General features: G+C 41.4%; 1 protein-coding gene across 1 annotated transcript in view; it reads right to left on the bottom strand.

Moving 5' to 3' along the window:
- Nucleotides 1–4,199: 4,199 nt before the first annotated feature.
- The window catches only part of LOC125908297 (uncharacterized), a 103,951-nt gene continuing 96,326 nt past the window's right edge, over nucleotides 4,200–11,824 (bottom strand). The window contains exon 8 of the mRNA XM_049610946.1: nucleotides 4,200–7,030. Coding sequence (XP_049466903.1) covers nucleotides 6,924–7,030 — 107 coding nt within the window. The 3' untranslated portion in view covers nucleotides 4,200–6,923. The remainder of the gene's footprint in view (nucleotides 7,031–11,824) is intronic.

The raw sequence follows: 11,824 nt of genomic DNA, 5'->3' as shown, positions 1-11,824 counted from the left end.
GGTGAGCCGTAGAGAAAAATCGTCACCATCCGAGCTATTCGCGCTAGAAAAGGTACAAATCAAAAGCGAACAAACATCAGTTTGCGTTCAAGGTGGACGAAACTTTGTTGCGAAACTGTTGTGGCGTGAAGTTGCATAACTATAAATAATACCATACTTATAGCTGTTGGAACCGGTCTATGATAATGCTGGAGGAGGGAGAATGGGTCGCTTCTGCAAGTGGCATTTTGGAGCGTTACCGGGACAATATAATTGTCCGCGTGGGAAGTTTTGATGGTTTGGTGTACATTGCATGTTGTGTTCAAGATATGAAACACATTTTATTTTGCTACCAATCGTGTTGGTGTGGTGATGTGTTGATCGAGGGAGCTTTGTAAAGCGGGAAACCAAGAACAAATATTAGTGAAAGTAATGCTTATACATCAAAAGCTAAAATTGTATTGTGTTATTACAGTATTATAAACGTTTTATTGCAAGAATATCAATAGAAAAGGAGAAAAATGATAGTAAAATGATGAGATAAATTTGATAAACATTATAATAGATCTACATAAAATAACTATTGAAAAAAATACAGCAAAATATAACAAGAGCTACAGAGAAACTATGTAAGTAAAGAATAAAGAAACTATTCAATAAACTAAAAAACAACACACAAAAACAACCTCCAATGTGTGCGTTGTGCTGCCAGGAATGCGAGCACGATTATCAAAATTATAGGGCGTTCATTAATTAGCGCAGAATCTGTAGCAAGCAAGAAAACTCATAAAATTATCACACAAGATGAATTCACTTTCAGCTTATGAAAAGCAAAAAATCATCAGAGAGCAACGAAGAGAATTATGCAGTAACCATGTGGTGTGAATTTTGTTTTACGCGTTCAGCTCCATCACACTGGACCATACGGTGCGCTACGCGCACGGTTCACAGGATTTCACATTATTTTGAACTCAACCGCTTCCACCACACTCTCTCTCTCTATCTCTCTATTTCTCCTGCTGTGGTAATTGGCGATTTCCAATTAAAATTAACACGCCCTTTCCTTTCTCAGCGGATGCCACGCACAAGACAAGTGTTGTACTTTTTTTCTCTCCCATCTGTCAGGGATAACATGACGAGGCGGTCGGACGTTGGTCAATAATCACCATTAAAAGATGGTACCCAAACCAACCGATCTACGGTCAACTTCCCCCCCCCCCCAACTTAGGATCTGTCACCGAAAAATGTGTACTAAAACCTTTTGACCTTAAAAACAAAGACAACAAAAAAAATGGGAAGCGAAGGCAGCAAAGTAAGGCAGCACAAAAATTGCAATCACAGACACAGTCACGCACACGGCCAAACTTGCTGTTCTCATAAATATGCAACGAAAGTTCGCTTTGCAACACCGCAAATGCCGAGCCGAGGCGGGGAATCCTTTGCGCGCGCCCATCGTTCGAGACCGGTGGGCGGGCGTCCTTGTCGGCAACCTGATCGGCTGGGGCACACGCACACACACACACATTCACAAAATAAGCATAATCACTTTGGCACTAGTCAACTTTCCGAGTGTGATTCCGGGAGCAGACGGTGCCGGGACGCGCACCCGGAGTGGAGGAATGCTGTTGACAGTTTATCCTTTACCCCGTTGTCGGGCGTATACGTATACACTGACGGTTGATCTGTACGCCCCGTGGGAGACTTCTGCGAGAGCAGTAGCAGGATCGGGTGGGCCAGGCACCAGATGGTCATGGTCTGTGTAATGAAGTCATCATTATTATTATGTGGGCTCGTGCTTGGGGCCTTGAGTCTGTTCCAAGCAGGCAATGGAAGCGAACAACGCTTCGTAGTAATGCCCGCTGGAACGCTGGAGGAGGAAGCGAGGTAGCGACCTCATGTACTGTCACAAACACACACACACACACCCACCCGAAATGGTAGCGTGAAAGTTTACCGCCTCTCTCCCAAAAATGAGCGGTGCGCGCGGGATGTAATGATTAATTTTGCCCGCAGCATTACTCGCCCGAAAGCGTACGGTTTTGCGTAAAATATCATTCGCCTATAAATATTATCCCGCGCTGCCATCGCTGAAGCTGAAAGGAGATGAAAAAGCTATTCCAGCGGAAGCAGCTGTGCACGCGATGGGAATGGCGCATGGAAATGTACGCCCTCGCCACACCCCCTCTCCAGGAATACGATTCTACGATTCCTAAATTGCAAAAGTGTGATTCCGTCCGGGGACTTTTCGCGCGCGGGGCGAGTGAGTAACTTTTGGCAAGTTTGACTGCTTGCTACTCTGTCTCTACGGCACCCGCCAAAGCTCTTTATTAATGTGTTTGCGGCTGACGCGCTCGCCGTGTGGAAATACGCAAAAACCAGAGTAAGCAACAGTCATCAATCACTGGAAGACACCGCGTCGGTGGAAGTAGCAGTGATAAGAAAAGACGGTACAAACGCACTCTTAGCTGGTGGTGGCTTGACCACCGGTGTGCCAAATGCTGCTTTCCCTGCTTTCTGCTACGGTGAAGGTGAACCGAAAATCATCCCAATTTTAGCGCTAGCTCCAAAAGGGACAGCTCCAGATGATCCCGTTCTAGCGCGCCCTACCTCGGAGCTAGTTAATTTTCACTTATCGTCGCCCAACATCGGCAAGGCCAAAATCATGATCAATTTGCGTGTTTATGACCGTCCGTCCACGGGCTATCGCCGTCATCATCATTGCCATGCTGGTGATGATGTACGAACGCAATAGTCCCGGACGGGATCAGCTGTAGTGAGAAAAAGAAAGAAAAAAAAAAGTCCTATCACGCCTAGATCACGCTCGCCTGGATCCATCGGAGCATCGAGGACGTGAGCGGACAGGCGAAAGCGCAAATTTTGGGTCGATGTATTAAACCGAACTGACACCTGGGGCCCCAACCGTTGAAAGGACACTGCCATCTACACCTGAACGCCGACAGGACCGCAAGCTGCCGGGGTGGATGGAGCATTATCCGGTTCTTTAAGCGTTGATAGCGTTCCCGAACCCCGTGACCATTATCGTTTGCGCCCGGTGGTGCGTCACTCGTCCAATCATCATCCTCCCCCTACCCTGGGCTGCAGGTGGTAGTGTGTTGATGGGATGTTAATAAATTGTCCTTGCACCAAAAACCGTTTGGGTGTCGGTCGGTGTGGAAAGGACAGCGTGGGAAGACAGGCAGAAATGTAATCTGGTTTTTTTTTTGTTTTGTGTGTCGTTGAGCCGATGCTTTGGACACGATTACCCGCGCACAAGGCGTGGTACGGGAACGACGATTACAGACAAAAGGGAACGAAACGGCTATTTTGTTATAAACGAAAGTGACAGCAGGGCAGCTGCATCGGCAGGGAAGCAAAGATGGGAGGCGATAGGAAGTTGTTTGAGGGTTTTGATACGCGGCAGCATCAAAGGATCCATCCGGATGCAGGTGGGCTGAGTGGATTTACGCTACGGCTATGGCGTGCTTCACATTGACCGGCGAAAAGTGCTGACTTTTCCTGCGTGTGTGCATGCTGCATTGCAATTCATATTTTTATGTGGCTTAGCGATGGCGCTCATTGTTGGCGCATCGGGCGTGCTAATCCTCGTAGTTGTTTTTTTTCGCTTCACATCGCATTCCATCGTTCATGCAAGGCAAACCAGTACAGAATAATGTTTTGGGTGTAGTGTATGTCAACCGTTATTAATCGCAAATGGAAGCGTTTTCTAGAGTGTTATGTAAGATATGGGTTTGGAAAATAGATGATGCATTTATCAATTCATTGCGTAACGACATGTAGGACGTAAACCAATCCACCTTCATTTCCATTTATTTTAACCTTCTAAACATTTGTAATGCATGCGCAGCTGCGATGGACTGTGCTGGGAGAGCTTTATGGTCCTGGTGTATCGTACAGCTGTGCCTAAACTGAGGAAACAGTAAACAGTCGCTTCTAGCATTTGTTGCACGTGTTTTGTATTCGGCAAGCCAACCCGGGACAGATGAGCTGAAAGGAAAGAAAGTACCAGTAAATAGTGCGAGCCACACAACTGTTGCCACATGTCTACCCCCTTCCACGGCGCACCAATGCTAAATATAAACGCATCTATATAACATACTTTTCGAAGCTTTGCTTAAAAATCTTACTCGCTAATTGTAACAATTACTATCATCAACACAACAACATTTCCGGCTACCCTGCTTTCTTTATGCTTAAATTTTCTATCTCATCATTGGTCGCGGTTTTGCGCGAGTTGTAGTTTCTTTTTTTTCTCTGTTTTGAGAGAGTCGATTAATGTTACGTCTTTTGCGCGGGTTCGAGTTGAAAAGTGTCGCATTATCCATTTTCGTTTTGCCTTTTCCTTTTTTGTTTTGGTTTAGTAACTCACTGTTATGCAAGTACGCAAAATATATTTATAAATAAAAAGGGATTCGAATTAAGCTCAACTGTGCATTTTACGTGCGGCACTGTACTTCTTCTTCTTTGGCACAACAACCGCTGTCGGTCAAGGCCTGCCTGTGCCCACTAGTGAAGTGAGCTTGGCTTTCAGTGTCTTATTGTTACCATAGCAGGATAGTCAGTCCTACGTATGGGAGCACGGTCTATTCGGGACTTGAACCCATGACGGGCATGTTGTTACGTCGTACGAGTTAACGACTGTACCACCAGACCGGCCCAACCAGACCGGCGGCACTGTACAGGTTGGGAAATTTTTCTTTCACCACTGACTTATGATTAAAAAAAAAAGGAAAATGTTTCATCGTGCTGGAGAGCTTCATTATTACAGATGCTTTTAGTATGATCTGAGCATTGGTTTTTATCTTTGTACGTATTTTAAAAGGAATCGTGTAGAGAAAAATAATTGAAAGTGTCTTAGAAAAGCTTGCACAGTTTTAACTGAGCTTCATTCTAATCAAAATCAAATTGTATGAGAAACTCTAGCTAAGAATGTGAGTGAACATTTTTAGTGTTCGTCCTAAACACACAAGCCTTTTAATTCAATTTTTTGGCGCACCCGTTTTTGCAGCTGTCTAATACATAGCTTAACAGCATCTCCTCCTTGCGATCAAGTCTCGAATAGATCAAGTGAATCAAATAGTCACAGACCAACAAACTTAGTAGAGCTAAGGCTAGATGATATAACCTATCTGACTGTTGCACCTAATGTAATCAAATCAGTATATATAGAAAATATGCAAAAACCCTATGGTTCTCCGCATGAAAACTCTATTCTTAGTTGAAGTTAATTTAAATGATTTTGGGTTATCTGAAAATGAGTTTCTTCTTCTTCTTCTTTGGCTCAACCACCGTTGTCGATCAAGATCTGTCTCTACCACTGTTGGGTCAGTGCTATGGTTATCAGTGTCTTATTGATTACCCATAGTCAGTCCTACGTATAGGGTGGCACGGTCCTTACTGGACATGTATGTTGTTAGACCTTGCGAGCTGACGACTGTACCACGGGACCGGTCGGGTCTGGGAAACGTGAGTTATCCTTCAGTAGGAACAGTCCAAAAAGTCCGTAATGCTACATGAGTTGAAGACGTTTAAATACTTGAAACGTCCCAGTGATTTGCAGAATGAAACTAATTCAATTGCAACCGAGCCAGAACGCCACAAAATAGCTTAAAACAATTCCCGCTGCCTTGCAAACAAATTGCTTCATCATCCCTCGAAAGGGCAAGCATACGGAAAAGCTACAAGCCATTTTACCATCCCGAACGCGTGTCGAAACTAATCCAGAACCAGAAGCATCGTCACCATTTTTGTCACAATTCTTGCCGGGCTCGCGTGTACGGGCGCGTGCGTCCAATCTTTGTGTTTGAGCTGTTTTTTGTTCTTTTCCCCTTTTTTGTGTGTTTGCGCTCCTATCCGTCTGCAGCTACTAAATTGATTGTGCTTTTGCGAGAAGGGTCTTGTTGCCCCCTTTTTGTTTTCTCGTTATTCCACCCCTGGAACCATTCCTAGCGCCATCAGAAAGTGATTATATTTGCACGGCACAAATTTCGGGGAACCATTACGTGGTTGGTGCGAGTGGAAACACCACACCACCTCCACCACCAGCACTGTCTCATCCTCCCGCAGAATGGATGAAATTGGACCTTTTCTTAGGTGTTTGAGTGTGTGTATGTGTTTTTTTTGGTTTCGGTCTCTGGCGTGGTGTGTCGGTAATCGTGACCCAACAACGTCCCTCAAACATCACTCCTTTCCACGCCGTGCTTTTGTCGCTGGAGTTGGGTAAACAGAAGAGAACCGCCTATGCATCTGTATTCGACACTGTATCGTTTTCTTTTCTTTTTTACTACCCTTTGCCTGCCTATCTTGACGAGCGAGTTTTAACCTGCCCGAGAGTGATGGGTTGTATGAAATTAGTCACGATGATATGCAGACGCTGGACGTGTACTAAAATAGCTGGTAAGAGAGAGAGAGAGAGGGAGATAGAGAGAAAAAAGAACGAACTGCTCCGTCACTGTGGATTTTGAAGCATGTTTCTACCCAGACGTGGCGCTCTTGACGAGACATGCCGTCCATTAGCCGTATGGGCGTTTTGTTTTTGTGCATCCGGAGGTCGTTAAGTGTGCGGTGAGGTCGGTGTAACGCTTGCTACAACCATGCTAACCTAAAATTGGTCCGCGGGGGATGTGAAGTGAAGTTGGCCTGTTGATTCCATTACATTTTGCCGCTTCCGGCAAACCGAGCACAGCCCAAGGTGCGTTCCGATGTCCACCGGTTCTGTTTCTTTGCCGCAGACGGTTCAAATTCCCACAACGAGTATCCTGGAGGTCTTGAGCGATGGGGTGATGTTGTGGTTCAGAGTCATGCCAATGCCATGGCAGCGCCCACCACGGATGAAGTCAAAGCAGCTTGGCAGTTAGTGGGACCAGGGAGCAGCAGATCGGCATGCGGGATGCGGGCACATTGCATATCGGACCGAGGATAAATCGTTAAGGAATTTCATCGCCGCCAATCATCCGGTTGTACTCGGTGTAGTTTTTAATCATCTTCGCCCTATCGAGAGACTCTCGCATGAGACGTTCGTTTTCTTGGCGCACTGCAAAACAAAACAAAAAAGACGAAAGGAGAAGTGGGAAGAGACAAAACAGAGAGATTTTAAGTATGGGTATCTACTGGATGTACTGGGCAGGACTCAGTATGAAGGTATTGGAATGTATTAGTACTATCGCTTTACGTTCTACCTCCCCTAACAATGACGCAGTACTCCACCGCGAGGAATTGTATCTGATGGTAAAGCCAACAGCAAGCAGCAAAACAAACAACACTTGAGAACAACCATTCTATTGTGCTTTTATCAGCTCACGGTACCGTTCTATCACGATAGCTCCCGTGGTGCGTTTTTTGTGTGTGAGTCTCTTCTTTCTTATCTGTACAACCCACCCAGCAAAGCACGCACAGCATTATTCTTATTTCACGGATGAAGGGATAGAAGATAAAGCGTCTGTAGAATGCGACCGGTGCTCTGGTATTTATCAGACTGTCGTTTTACCGACCCCAAACCATCCGGGCTCCGATTGACGCTTTCCCCGCGACGGTCGGGCGGATTTCCGATTGATGACATGAGATAAAATCTTTCCCCAGTTCCGGAATTTGTGGCTTGGGACCGGTGAGCACTGAGCGGTGAGTTGTTTGTTGTACTGAATAGTATGAATATCAATCTTCTTTTCTTTTTTCTTTGCGTTTCGTTTTTTGTCGCCGTCTCTCTCAGTGGAAGGCGATTGGTATTGGGGCTACTTGCTTTACCATTATCAATACAAATCCAACGGCGAGAGCAATTTATTGATTTGCACTCCTTTGCTAATTTCATCGTTCTTTGGTTGTCTTTGGAATCAATTATGTTCTGTGCGGTCGGCAAAGTGGTCGGTCGAGTGGGAATGATTAAATGGCTTATTAAAATCATAATTGATGAGCTTATTTATGTTCAACCGTTTAGTGTGTAGCATAAACAAGCTCATTAGCTCGTTTGGTAGGGAAATGAATGTTGCATGATTATCTTAAGCATGGCACAGAATGGGGAGCTTTTAATTCGATGAATAGTTTATGAAACATTGAAATTGATCAATCAAGAAATAGAATCTGGATGTTAGACAAGAAGAATACATTGATTCGAAGTTGTTGATCTGTGTATGGGTAAAAAATAAACCCAAAGAGGTTAAAAAACAATCTGAAAAAGGATTGGTCCCGTTATAAAAACAATCAATTAATTATTTTTGTTCAAGTGTGCCAATATTTACTTCTAAATAGTTACTGTATATTGCGGTTAAAACTTATACTGTTGCATATAATATATGCGTGTTAAAAAGCATGCCAGATTTCCCACTGCAGAGAGGGCATTTGCCAGGATTAAACATCAAAAACAAAAATCATCTTTTGTCAAGGTTTTTCTTTGATGAATATGAAAAATTTAAAATATAAATGATAGAGAAACAGAATATTGCTACGAAGAACAATGTCAATCCAAAAAGGGGAAAATTCCGGGCATTTCAAAGAATGGTACCGTGGGAGAAAGACATAAATATAAACCCGTCAGCAATTAGAATAACAAACAGATTATAAACAGGACACGACTTGTCACCATTTTAGCTGGCCAAAATGAAGTTAGTGGAAACAGCATTGTACCTAACACAGGAAACAGGATGCCTAACAAAAATACAGGGTGGCATATAGTTTTTAATTGCAAAAAGAATGTAACAACTAGGGGAGACATAACATTCGACAGACTATAGGAAAGATGGAAAGAAAAATGAGGCAAAGAAATTTTGTTTTAAATAATTTCACCCACCAAATAGAAACCAAATAGAAATCTAAACCGTATAAACCAATTAGCATATAAAGATAAAAAAATGAACCAAAACAAAAATAACAAAAGAATACCAAATGACAACGGTCAGGTCAAAATAAAGAATGGGTAAAACTTTGATTATATTTGAAATGTCAAATGCAGGAGAATACATCCTCACTTGCCAAAAAAGAAGAAAAAGAAGAACAAGAAGTTTTCGATACTTTTATCGAACTATGGTAAATTAAAAATATGAATATTTTATTGTTGATTTTGTAATATTTTTCTTATGTCTTATGTATCCAAACATTTCCGTTCGCTTGCCACATTGCACGGCATTTAACGGTGTTGGGGGCTGTTACGACGCTACCTTTAATATGACAAAGTTTAAATCTCGTTTTGATAAGAAAATACTAAGTCAATATATAAAATGTATGTAGCTTGAATTTCGTTTCAAAAAGTAAAAAATGAAGTTTTGATGAATATATTCAAAGATTTATTTTACAAAATCATCACGGGCCGCATTTTAGGTTCTCGAGGGCCACATGTGGCCCGCGTGCCCTAGTTTGGATCCCTGGACTAAAGTTTTTCTTCCTACAAAAAAAAAATTGATATGATTTCTTGCTTTTTGCGGTCTAAGAGAAAAGTGGTTGGTGAGAGGAACAAAAAGGAAGATTATATTTAAACTCCTATATACACTATATTCACTATATACACTCTATTAACAATATTATAATTTGTGTTTCAGATTTTTTAATTCAATATTCATAAACATTAAGTTATAGGTTCACAAATATCCCAATAAAACTTTTCAAACAATCAAAAAATTATAATAACACTTATTTCGGTAAAACTTCTATAAAATATGTTATAATAATGTTTTGAACGATTTTTAATTGTATAAGTTATCGCATAAGGCCTACATGTATCGAAGTGTTCTTAAAGTTATGCTATTTCTCTAAATTCATTTCTTTCGTAATTTAAGTCATGTGATAAAGGGTTTAATAATGGTTGAAAAAATATAAAAATAAGTGAAATAGCATTCCGCTCAAATAATATATTCACTCTTTTATCTATGCCTTCCAAATTGTCCGCAAATCGCGATAAATGACTGTCCAAATATGTAGCTATGGTAGAATATATGTACATCTGGCGTGACAAGATAGTAGTTTTGAAAATGATTGCATTGGATTTGCTTCTGAGTTTAATTTTATGATTTTCAAATAGATACGCTAAAATTTTGATGTTATGTTTGAAGTTAATTGTAGTTTGATTTAAACTTGCAATAACTTTAAAAGTGAACAAAACGAGAAAGGTAAAAGCTCAAAAGCCTCGTAAAAAATAAAATAACTACAACAACAACAACGAGTGAACAAAATCAGATTACGTCATAATTTTCCCTTTACAACACATGAAAGTTATATTAAAGGTATATTGACATGAGATGTTCAGATCGAATCTGTTGAATAAACAATTTCAACAACATTTAAACAATGTTTGGATATAATATACAATTGGAAATCATTTTACAAAATAATCCCAGAATTTGGTACTGAAATACCGTCGCTTAATATTCTTAAAAAATCATAACTATTTTAACCTCAGTAAAAAGAATAAGAATTAACAAAATTTTATTATTATGTATAATGTATTTTCAAAAGTGAAATTTATCCGCTAATATGATAAGATAGATTGAAACAGTCTCTAGACCATATCACGTTTAGCTAAATTATTTACTTCAAATTAATAAAAAAACAACGGATTTAATAAAAAACGAAATAAAAAAGATTAAATTGATTTGTAAACGCGTTTGTAAAGTGATAATGATTTTTATGTTGAATTTTTGTCCTCTTTATGAAAAATATAATTACTTGTCTATATTCACAAATAACATATAAAAACAAATAAGTATTTCACAAAATAATTGAATAACATTTAGTAAATCCATTTGATATTTTTTCTACTTATCCTTGCCAGTGTCTGTTCTTCTCAATCGCCCAGTCCTTTTAATGCTTACCTGGAAAAAAGAAAAAAAAAACACATTGCGTTTATTTCACTATCGAATTCGACGTCCTTCAAATGTAATGATCATTTTAATTGATTTTCTAATGAAAGCTCGCTTAACTAAACAATCACTTCAATTTGGTGTAAGAATGGTTCAGTTGAAACATTAAACTCACATAAAGATGTAATCAAAAGCATTAAATACAAAAACTTCCCTTCTGCAAGTATTTTTGCCGGAGAAATTAAGTGAAACCCCACGGCCTTCCTCCCCCCTCCCCCCCCTCCTCCCCCCGAAGGGCGGCATAGGCACAATATTTAGACTTGGGGCAAAGCAAACCCCCACCGTCACGAAACAAAACGCCTAGGCAGGCACGTTGAAATAAAATTGATTTACGAGATGAAGAGGCCTCTTTCACGCTGTTGAAATCGGCCAGTCTTGTTGGGTCGCTTGGGCACAGTAAGATGGTAGTTTAATTTGAATTAAATCAGATTCCTTTCGGTGGGTTAATTTGCAGGCCCGGCGGAAGCACCGAACAATGTTGGTCGGTTTTCAAAGCTTCACGGTGCGGAGCAGCCCAAAACGGATAAACACACACTCACACATACACACACTCATACGCAATCGCAGGCATACAAACAGTACAGAAGAGTAAATAAAACGGCAGATGCCCACGCCCAAGGGTGGGTAAACCCGTTGCGGACCATTTTGGTTTCGGTTTCATCTTTGCCGGATCGAACCGGGTCTGGTCTACCCGGGGCTGCAGGCCGCATTTGCAGTGTGTCCAGCATTCTCCCTGCTTCCGACCCGGGATGGTATCGAAATTTAACGTTTTCGCAGGGAAACATGAAACAATGGAATTACATGGTATTACCATTGCTTGTTTTATGGGTTTGTTTCGTACGCTCCGTGTATTTGTGTGTGTGTGTGAGAGTGCGGTGCGTGCGTTGGAGCATCTTTTCGCATAAGTCTTTGCTTTTCTGCACTCGTGCTGCTGGCTCGTAAAATGTCAAAGACAGACGATGGTCTCGTTAGGTGGGAGGTTTTTT

Source organism: Anopheles coluzzii, chromosome 2 (genome assembly GCF_943734685.1).
Source record: "Anopheles coluzzii chromosome 2, AcolN3, whole genome shotgun sequence".
In the NCBI taxonomy this organism is placed as follows: Eukaryota; Metazoa; Arthropoda; class Insecta; order Diptera; family Culicidae; genus Anopheles; species Anopheles coluzzii.
The sequence above is the reverse complement of the archived record's forward strand: the minus strand, read 5'-3'. Positions and strand labels throughout refer to the sequence as shown.